The sequence below is a fragment of the Anarhichas minor genome, unplaced genomic scaffold (assembly GCF_050575085.1).
Source record: "Anarhichas minor isolate MPS153535 unplaced genomic scaffold, ASM5057508v1 ptg000136l, whole genome shotgun sequence".
NCBI classification, from domain to species: domain Eukaryota; kingdom Metazoa; phylum Chordata; class Actinopteri; order Perciformes; family Anarhichadidae; genus Anarhichas; species Anarhichas minor.
The window spans coordinates 13255454-13266821 of NW_027466582.1; the positions used below are offsets into that span (position 1 = coordinate 13255454).

At 40.7% G+C, this 11368-nt stretch overlaps 1 protein-coding gene across 1 annotated transcript; it reads left to right on the forward strand.

The window, feature by feature from the left end:
* Positions 1–2567: 2567 nt before the first annotated feature.
* Positions 2568–7333, forward strand: LOC142942142 (sterile alpha motif domain-containing protein 12-like). Its single transcript, XM_076084352.1, has 4 exons — positions 2568–2609; positions 5254–5403; positions 5500–5640; positions 5911–7333. Exons 2-4 carry the CDS (start codon positions 5283–5285, stop codon positions 5925–5927), a joined length of 279 nt encoding a protein of 92 aa, XP_075940467.1. The 5' UTR covers positions 2568–2609; positions 5254–5282; the 3' UTR covers positions 5928–7333.
* Positions 7334–11368: the final 4035 nt, after the last annotated feature.

Sequence of the window (11368 nt, forward strand, 5' to 3'; positions counted from 1 at the left end):
GCTGAATATGCAAACTATGTGTCAGATTGGAAGGGCCACACCACCCAAAACATGTGAACTCTACATGCGCATATCCAGAGCATCCTCCTGGAGCAGCAACACTGGCCATAACTTACAAAACACCACTGCTTACAGTAAATCCAAGCCCGAAACATTCACATGCACAACTTGGTGTAAGGAGGGAAAACATTTGACAGTCACGACTGTTTCAATATTTTTCCTCCAGGTTTGCATCTGATTAGACACCAAAGAGCCTTTAATGCTCAATATCAGCTGTTCATCACCGTGTTGAAGAGCTGAGAGAAATCTGGTGATTTCATGTGACTAAAGTGGATATTCACTTTATTCATCCCTCAAATGAGGCTTTCCTTCTTGCAGCTCCATGCAATCCCAACAAGCTGTTCAAGATGCAGCACGACAACTAGCCAAGAAGGAGAAGGAGCAATGCTGCACGAAGAGGCGGTGCGCCCTCGCATCTTATTATCAGTGTGACGCTCAGATATTGTCGGGTGTTAGTATTCATTTGTCCACTTGTGTGTCCTGGAAGAGATCAGCATTTTCACTTTGTTAAGGATAGTTCCGCAGTAAAATTACAACATTGGGTTGTTTCTAATGATGCATCCTGTTTAATTTGCATTTTATTGTAGCATCAAGTCAAGGTGAAGAGGAGCTAGGTTTAACATCTTTATATACAGGTAGATAATTCCCAACCAAGGGGTCAGGCCCCCAGGAAGGGACACCAGATAAATCTGAGAGGTCCTGAGAGTAGTAATCTGAGTGGAAGGGAGAAAAAACAAAGTTCTGATACACACACACACATACACATAAACACACATATATATAAATAACTATATATCGGAGGCCAGCACGTGTGGTCTCAGGCAGAACAGCTATTGAAAACGTATCTGGACATTATAATGATTTAACAGAGCAAGTAGCTAGAACACAGTTTACTGAATTTAAAAACAATTTTCAAAGTCAGTGCATTTGTGATGCGGTTGTGTTTGCTACAAACGATCATACCACGTTTAATTATGTAATTATTTCCCACTAGCAAGTTGATTTTTATGACTTAATCTATTAGAAGTAGGGAGCTGAGTTGGAGCACAAACTCCCACTTGTACATATGCAACCCTCCCATATCATTGCTCAGTCATCCATGTGCAACATTAACCCATTTCTCTCGGTTAATTAAAGGCAGAGATACTTCACCCATGACCGCTGAAACACAAAGCAACAACTTTCTGCGGACGAGTTCCATTAAACGTGCATTTCCTGTCCTGTTGTCCTTGCGGCATACCACTCGAATAGATAACATGTAAATCAGCCTTTTAACTGTTGCAATGAATATTTAACAGATGTCAACCAGTTTGCCAACTTAAAAAGGTCAAAGCACAAGAGATCATGTGGTGATTTTAGATTATAGCCTTTGTGCTGAACAAACCTGTCAACTCAACATAAAAGGGCAAGTTCCTGTGTAACATGTTATTTAGCACATTTTACATAATATCTTTAAAAAAAAAAAAGGAATGACAGGTGACACACAGTCAGCTGGAGTTTCAAACAGGTGCAGTCACTGCAGGGTTCATGCAAAGGCTAAAAAAGTTTGTCAGATTATGTTAAACCTGCAAGACATTAAACACCAAACGGAGATAAAGTAAATAGCAAACGGGCTTTTATCTCACCTTTTCAGCTGTCAATTGGAAATAAAAAAATCACAGCTCCACGTTTCTCATAATTCCCTTGAAGAAGTTGCTTCCTGACGCTGTAACTCCAGGCTTTTTCTCAGCTGTCAGAGAGAGGATGGCATTAAATAAACGGAATGAAACGCACCACTCACTCAGTCTCTGTCAGTGCCGCAGAGCTCTATAGAAGCGAACAAGCGGAGACATTTGGAGTAATATACACACAACATAGTCATGTGACCATCACAAAACTCCAGCTGAAGTTTGCTCTGCGTGCCGAGCAGCTGGTGGAGAGGAGAGAGGTGAGGAAAGGTTGCGCGCCCTGCTGTACGCGCGCTCCCTCTGTTGGCTGTGGATGGTACATATTAAGGGACTGGATAGTTTTAAAAGATCTGATAGTGTTTTAAAGCCACTGACTCAGAAACAGAGAAGATCTTCGAAAATAAGTTTGAGCATTGTTAGCGGAAGCCTGAGATTCAAGATGTTCAATGCAATTTTTGTTTATATGACAATACAATCCACTCAGTATCAATACTGCGTTTCCGGTAGAGTTGGGTATACAGGCCAAAAACAAATGACAAAACAATAAGACAAGTCAAATATATTACAGTAGTCAGCAACAGTCGTAAAGATGTTCATGACCTAAAAATAAAACTTGTGACATAGCTCTCTAGCAAAACTATATGCCATTTTATTGTCCTATGATTACATGATAAGAATGACCAATTATCTCGTGTGACTTGTTCAGTCTGTTAAGTTAATAAGTACATATCATACAGATTGCGATATTTCTGACAGCACTTGAAGGGATCACGAGTAACTGTGCACGTGAGTGCAGAAGAAGGAGGTGTCGAGCGCGCGCTCGTGGGCGGGGCCAGGAAATGGAACGTGTAACATTTCTCAACAGGTACAGGAGGACCGTAGGTAAATATAACTTATACTCACCAAAAACTCTCATAAATTGGTAATAAGTCAGTGCTTTGTCTGACCTAAAGTCTGTTATGGATGTTTGGTGTTATTTACAAGCAGCTGTTGTACACCAAATTCTATTCATATTTTTGATATGGTTAATATGGTTAATATACCCGGAACTGGTACACACCTGCAGAAAAGACGTTTGAGAGGCACGGCTTCAATTCGGCACTTCTGTTTACAAAAACATGCCTTATTTAGTCTAAATCTCAACATTTACAACCACTTAGTTTCTGGCTGAGTTACATCACAGTTTAACGCGGCATTGCAGAGTGTGACTGTAAGGCAATAAAGAGATGTATGCTGGATGTATACAATGTTTTAGTCTGCAAAACTCTTAACACATTCGTAAACGGTAGATGTCACGTTAGTTTCCTGTTTTGTCATTTGCTAAAGGCATAAGAATGACGAACATAGAATGTATCCAAGCCTCCTACCACTGCAGAAAGAATGCATCGAGGCCAGATTACATCATTCCAAGTGGAGAAAGGCTGCAGATTAGAGAGCTGAAAGTTGGACCATTTAACAGCTCCTACTGGACAATTCTCAGGCTGTAGTTCAAGAGATGAAGTAATTCTGCAAGGCACCACAAGATGGTAGGATTACATCTTGGTGTGTAAGAAGGATGACCTCAACCTGCAACTTGAATATGTGTCCTTGTAGATGATTTGGTCCAGTTTTGTTCATTGTACCGCGTGAGAATAATCTGACATGAACTCAGGTGGTCCTTCACTTTGTCTCTGTTCAGAAGTTTCCTGGTCTTAATTTCCCCAATTTTCAGATGTTTTATGTCAGCTACGTTGTGCGGCACCTTGTGATTCTTTGGAGAAGTTTGGCATCTTTCTTTTTGATGGAAAGGGTTTTTTTGTGGAGACAAATGTTTGCATTCCTCACCCAAGGTATCAGAGAAGGTACTGTTTTGCTATCCGTAGGCATTGTATTGCCATCCATGTAGAAACAAATCAATCAAATTACCCATAAATGAAGGGGAATGCCACGCTGAAGGCTATGATTCCCCCTCTGTCCCCAGGTGGGATATAAAACATTCACGCACAGAGAGGGTTAAAAGAGCCTTTTTGTAGCTCCCACAGTGATATTGTTGCACTGCTTTCTGTTCAGGCACACATCTCTAGTTTCTTTCGTTCTGTGACCACTCCTCTGCATTGCACTTACGACACAGTTCCCGTTGTTGCATTAAATCAAGTTGCCAAGTAAAACCAACATAACTGCCCACACATTCACATCAACTTTGGCTACCCTGAAGCTTAATAAAACGGTCAGGCTATAGAGGCACTAACAGATAGTGAGAATGGGATTAATACCAGCTGAAGCACTTCGGTCCAGCTCTTGAATGTGCTTAAACATTTCTATATATGTAATACTATCTATATTTTGTCGGTTTCAGTTGGTACAGAAAAGCCAATTTCCCACCCTGCTTGTTGCTGTAAATTGCTTTTGTTCACAAGTCCTGGTTCAGTTGTAAGTGGGCAGTGTGGACGTGAATGCAATGGTTCAGAGCAAATAAGACAAGCTGGATATACGGCCACTATATTCCCCTGCAGATATAGACCCATCGGAGCTCAGTGTTGGAGTCTTATAGTCATAAAACCAACGTTATAGACAGCAGTGAGATTTTATTTCTTCATCCTCAACTCACTCCGACTCTGAAGGGAAGTTTCCACTCTTCCAGTGCAAAGGTCTTAACTCTCTGTATGTCAATTACTCCGCTGGGACCTCGTTACTGCCCCGGCCCCGCCCCCCCCCTTAATTAATACAGGAAATTACATTCCTATATTTATACCCCAATAACTAGACCGGCCCGCTGAAAAGGTCACAACAACAGTTTAGCAGTTTTCGCCCTATGGCAGTGCAGCCCAGGAGGATAGATGGCTGGGAGGGAAGCCAAAAGAACCCGAGGCAAAGTAGAAACTTTTTCTTTTGAGAACAGCAGAACTTTTTGTTGACCTTAAAGGTGTTAGAGTTTTCACCTTGCTGTTAACCAGCTATTTGTCATCATGTTTTCCGGGGGTTGTTGAATGAATCTCTGGAAAACAGGCTTATTCTGAGCAAGTAGGTGACGGGGCATATGAGAAGGATATTTAATCCAAAGCGCCAAATATCAAGAGAAAATGACATTCCCTCACATTTGGGGGTCTTCCACAGACAACGTTGTCCTGAGGGTGGGAGGCGCGCACGTTCACAGTCATGACGGCTGAAATATTCTGCTCAGATCCTGCTCGGGTGAACTTTAATAGTCACGGCAACACTTTTCCCGTTCATAATCTTCAGGGAAATAAGGTTTTGAAATTCAGGTTTTTTTCTTCTGGCAAATCTTGACAGAAAATCGCAAAAATAACTTTGATAAACAAATAATTATTTAAGCCGAGCCAAGTATTTGAAGATTTCCTGCTTTGCTATATGTTATATCATGCAAATTAAATATATTTGGATTCTGAACTGTTGCCGGGTGAAAACAAGCAGACTACACCTTGTTTGTTTTTTTCAGATACGTTTTCGATCAACTCAAAAAAACAATTGACTGATTAATTGCTTATAAAATATATTATGTGTAACCTTCCTGCTTTTGTCTTCTCAGTGTGTAGCGGCTGATCTGTTTGCAGAGTGATGGGACTGTCCAAGCGAGTGTCATCGTGGTCGGTGGAAGAAGTGTTGGAGTGGGTGCAGGACCAGCACCCAACCCACATGGGCACGCTCCAGAAAGCTATAATTAAGCACGCCATATCAGGTACAACTCAACGCATTACATTCAACTTAAATCAACCTTTTTAGATTTAGAGTTTGTGAAATATTCACACTCATGCACAACCCCCTCTCTCCCGAGGCCGCGCATTGCTGAGATTGAAGGATCATCACCTGGAGCTGCTCGGGTTGGAGGCTGAGGAGCAGCAGCAGGAAATCTGGCAGGACCTCCTCCTACTCAGAGTTCAAGAAGAAATCAATGAACTCAATGACATCTGCTCTGGTGAGAATGCCAAATGACTTCATCTTCAGGGTGTAGCTGTGAGCCAAACTAGTGAAATAGTAGATTGTTATTGTTGGTTTTCCTTTGGTGGTGGTGATGTGGACCAACAAGTAATATGCACGTGAATTCACAGGAAATCAAGCAGGATATTAATGATTTTTTTTGGTTTGTTTTTTTCCGCTCACAGTCGAAACTATACATTTTATTTTCAATCAAAAAAAAACCCAGCTGCTAACTAATATTTGATTTGTACTCTTTCCTACTCTGCAGAGTGTTTTTCTTCATAGCTGGAAATGAAACGCGGCTTCCTTTTTCATTTCCCGTCCATTGATTTGTCCACGTGAAGGAGGGAGAAAAGTGGGAGTGATGGAAATAACAAGAGAAGGTGAAAGAGAAAGAAGAATCAATGCAGAGAGAAAGAAACCCATTTCCTGTGTGAAATCTGACCTGTGCAGATGGATTAGATTCGTTTTTGTCTGAGCGTCTTTTTCTGAGCCCTGCTGTCTATTAGTCTCCTATCTTTCTCTATCGTGCGTTTACACCCCGTCACTGTATCATGAAATATTTTTAGCTACGTTGGTTAAACTACTTTGGCCAAGACTGAAGTATCCCAACGGCCTCAGCTGCACGTCAGTTAAGTTAAGTGCTAATAGACTCTTCTCAGTCGTTTTGACATGTAATTGGAGGGTAAACATATGTGTATTAATAACATTAATTATGGCCCTGTTCCATTTCGGTGAGGACCCTGTTATTGTGCATGCTGGCTCACTGGATGACTGTGACACACTAAATAGAACGGGACCATAATTAGCTTTATCAATTACACCTGTGTTTACCCTGCTGACATGACAAAACGGCTGCAGTGAAAAGGGCCTTTTAGCACATGTTAGCGGGTGCTAACACACCAGACAAGGTACTGAACATGGTAAACATTATAATCGCTAAACGTCAGCTTGCTAATGAAGTGTGAGTTATGTATATGGTGACACCTGCCAATTAAACTAAGTCAAACCTCATAAAAAACTTTATTAATTGTGGACATGTGATAATTTGTCTAATAAAATCAAAACAACCGGAAATATTTAATAATCAATAATAAACAAGGTTGTAAATGTAGTAGATCATGTGTCTACTACAGGGCGCTCTACTAAGTGATTACACTTGTTAATAGGAAAACTGAATAGCTGCGTTTGCATTTAAACATTTCTATGTGTTGAATACAAACGTCACACGCATACGCTCACTGAACGTTATTGTAAAATCTGCTGTTGGTTTAATCTCTCTTTGAAATATCTGTCCTTGTATTTCTGACTGAAAACCATAAACAATGTATTGTTTATCTAAAGTGAATATTGAACAGAGTTACAGAAAATCCTCTAATTTCTCTGGATTTTGATGCGGTTTTGTTTTTGAACATATACTTGTTAATGTGATTAATCCTGTTTTAACTGGCTGCAGCTAACAACTATAACATGTGAATGTCTTAAATACAAGTGGTCCTGCAACTTTCATTTTATATATTGCCCTATTTCGTTTATTTGTTTTGTTGGCCTCCTTTTAATGTGTATTCTAGGCATCAACTCCTCCACATTTGCATCACATACAGTGAAAGGTCGTCTATTTCTGAAACATGTTTTCATGGCAATGCTACAGCATGGTTAGTTGAATTAAAAGTGCTGCTTTGGCAACCCAACCCTCTCACTTTTGTGTCGTCTTTCTGCTTTTACAGTTCCAGCATCATGCCTCTCGTACACATGCAGTGTTCCACTGCAACATTTCTTTTTTACTGAAGAAGCCTCAGAGACCGCTGTGAAAGATCTAGGACTATTCAAATTAAAAGGTCATAATAATAAAAAATATTAAATATTACTCATATTGACTCCAAAGACAACAATTGTAGTAATAAAAAGCGCAATAAAAACAATGTAATCAAACTACATCACGTTTGTGGCATCATTCAAAGAAAGTTGCACTCCTTATTACACAGTGACACTTTAGCTACACCAGTTTTAAGAAAACAAAGGGAAAGAGATTGGTATATCAAGATATTGTGAGGCATTCAGGTGAACAAAATACTAAAATGTTAGTTTAGTGCTGCACCAGCCGATCAACTGGAAATGTTCTGAATCATTCGGAAAATCATTTTACACACATTTACCCCAAATTCAATGTTTGGATCTCTACTTTATTTTGCAATAAAGTTCTGACCAATGTTTAGCTGCAAAGGATGAGTTTGGAAGGACTGACCTGCTGGGGAATCGGTGAGAAACAAAGAAAAAAGACAATTATATGATTTGTATATAATTGCAAAGATGCACTCAAGACACACACACACAGGAACGCTGTAAAGGGCAAGTCACAACATGTCTGTGAAAACTTAAACCGGCTGTGTGAGTAAGAGCCTGGGTGCATGTTCACAATTATATGTTTCCAGAAAAATAAACCCATCAAGTGACCTCTCCTCTCCTTTTCTGATGGCCGCTGGGCCTGATTGTGTGTGTGTGTGTGTGTGTGTCTGAGTTTGATTAATACCCCAGGAGATGGTGTGACATTTGATTTTGCGGGGCGTGGCCGGGGAAGCGCTCACTCAGCACAAACGTAAATCCACGTAACATAAATCCACCTCACAGAAAGAGTGATGGGGGGGGGGGGTGATGAAATACACCACTGACCCTGACGACAGAGCCAAAAGGAAATCTCAGACACTAAATACACAAATGCAAATGATATGTCCTCTGTTAGAAAACAACATCACCAGAGTGGTTGTATCGCAAAAAAAAAACACACAATAGTGAAAGAAAAATAATGCCTATATATTATGTAAATTTGTTAAATGCACCATATGTATAAGTATGTGGACACCTAAACATTACGCAATATAAAAACCCATTAACATTAATCCCCTCTTTTGGAAATGCTTTCTGGCTGCAGGGATTTGCTCCCTTTCACCCCCAGCAGCATCGGTGCGTTTTACCTTACCAAAGAGGCATGACCAGAAAGCCTCATTTGAGAAAAATTAGGGGGAGTGAGCGTCTTCTGGCTGTCTGGCTGTCATGGGATGCAGCCTAGGTCTGGTCTGTTTAACAAAGTAATGTAAATGACTGCAAATCATAGCCATGCAAATCTTGCAAATGATGTGATACATTTTGTTATTCCTGTGAAACAAATATATTCACACATTTAATGGGATAGTCAGCTAAAAGATGCCCACTTTTGATGCTGTGTCACACACCACTGGTGGGGTGTTACATTTTCTCTTTTAGAGAGATAAAGGATCGAGGGGAAAATCCACAAAAATCATTTTTTCATTGTTCCGTACAACCAGGCCAACAGTGCAGCTGTGATTGCGACCCGGCGTCCCGCATTTCAAACAGGCCAGTTGAAAGTCAGCTGAGAGCCTCCTCCTCCTCCCTCAGTCCATCAGCGTCTTCCAGCCACAGCAGCCTCTCTGTCACCGTCTTGTGATTTATTCATAGACCGGGGAAAGAAAGATCCATAGTTTCTGAAAGAAAAATTAGTTCGCGTCAGGTCGAAAAAGAGAGAAGTTCAGTGTAAGTTCAGAGGGGATGTGAAAGTTTAGGAGGCCATGCCAAGAACCTGCTGCTCACTTGACTTTACGGCATTGCTTGCACATTTGACTCCTAGCTGTAGGCTAGTCATTTGAAAAGTAACATTACCAGCTCTACTTATGGCTCCCTGTGAGCGTTAATTTCTTGTATTTTGTTTCTGTTACACTGTTGAAAGTACCCTGAAACATCAGTTGGTTTCCTCCTCTGTGGAAGCTGCTGGAGGTGACGAGGATTAGAGAGTGACATTTGTATTCTTGGCTTGCTAGTTTGCAAACGTGGACTGGAGCTGCTGGCAGATCCAGCTAACGCGGCAGGGCACAAAGCTAACTTAACACTAGCATGGCTAACATTATATTATTCACGTCATGGTGGCTGAATGGAAAAGACAGAAAAGCACGACTGTTTATCTCGTTTGGGAGTTTTCATGCATTATTTCTAAATGCATGGCTACCGCTACTGATAGCCTGCTAGCCCAGTCACACCAGATAAAACAAGCTATTTAATATCATTGAACACTTGAAATTAACAAGTGACATTTTACAAACAAATTTAAACAAGATTCTATAACATTGAATTTTACTTTAGATAGCTACCAGCAATAGCAGCCATTTTGTACTAGTTTATTGTATCTTTTGTTGTCCTTTGTCTCAAAGATAACATAACAATTACTTTTTTGATTGATTATTTAAAAATCCTTACCCATAGAGGTTCAAATAAGGAATTTGTTTTACATTGGTTTTTTTAATCGTTTTATTTTTTCGTGACTTTTTGTCATTTGAAGCACCCCTTGTGCTATTATAAAATCACATTTAAACTAAAAAGGTAGGCTCAGTAGAGTGCAGATGTCACCTTGAACATTTAGGCATCAAGTCTATTTATTTGACAATGCATGTGTAAATGCGAGGTTGATGCCCAGAAAGTCACCGATGTGCAACCGGTGTAGTCACGTTAGCTGATAGCTGAACACACCCTCCAAAACCATAAAAGGGGGCAAACTCTTTTCCCCATAGACGTACAGTCTATGGTTTTCCCCCACTGTATCTCTGGCCGCACAGCGGCGGATGGGGTTCGGCGATTCACTCAGCTGTGTCATCACTAGTGGCCCCTACCGCTCGGGGGGCCAGTTAAGAGTAGTGAGTGAGGAGTCAGCAGGCAGTCAATGGCTGTATAAAAACAGGCAATAAAAGGTGTTTGGTGAAAGTGTGAGTCTCTGCAACCACGAGAGGTCAACTTATTGTGTAGTTTGCTGCAGCAGAATGTGAGATTTAGCCGTGCAATACAGAGGTGCACTCACTCACTCACTCACTCACTCACTCACTCACAAATAGTAATGCTATTGCATTTGCTATGGCAGAGAAGCATTTGTGACACCCAGCCTTACAATTCCCACACACAGTGTGCATGTGTGTGCGTTTGAATACAGTAAGTGTGCTCACATTTGTGCATACATCCGCACCTCTTGCCGTGTGTGTGTGTGTGTGTGTGTGTGTGTAAAAAGTGAAACTATGACTTGAGAGCAACCAAATGTTACATTTCAATTTTCTTGGAGTCTGCGCTTGTTTAAAAATCAATCCTACCCTGGTAACCAACTGTAGAGCTGCAATATGTGTCCGACAAATATCTGCCTGTATGTGCTGCATTTGTTCAGTCCAGATGCAGAACGAGTAGGTGGTGGAGTGAGTTTAGAGGATGAAGTTTCAGAGCCTGCAGCAGTCCGTCCACCCTGCTGTAGAGTTCTTCAGCAAAACATTCTAACCCGCTCCAAGAGTGAGGCTCGAGGTGAGTGAACCTAATTGAAAGGTCGAGAGGCAGCAGCTGACTAAAATGATTGAGCAAGTATGAGTTTTGAGTGTTATTTTTTATGGTGAAGTTATTTAAGTATTTCTTTCTGTCACTCAAAGTCACTTTTCTGATGATTATGATGAGAATAGACGCGAGAATATTATTAAGAAATAGTTTGACAGCAGCTTTCATTTAGAGTATCATCCAAAAAAAGATCACTTTAACATCCCTGCTGTGACGCTGCTCTCAATTTTCCACCAGTTCTCCTTTTATTATTTGATACGTTTCAGCTTTCAATTCTGCTACTACTACTTAATTCTTAAGTCTTTCATTTTTATTCCACCATGGTCCAAATCCTTGCTGAGAGTCAATGTTTC

Coding starts and splice junctions, on each gene's coding strand:
- LOC142942142 (XM_076084352.1), top strand. CDS start 5,283: ATGGGACTGTCCAAGCGAGTGTCATCGTGGTCGGTGGAAGAAGTGTTG. Junction 5,404..5,499: donor AATTAAGCACGCCATATCAG/GTACAACTCAAC, acceptor CTCTCTCCCGAG/GCCGCGCATTGCTGAGATTG.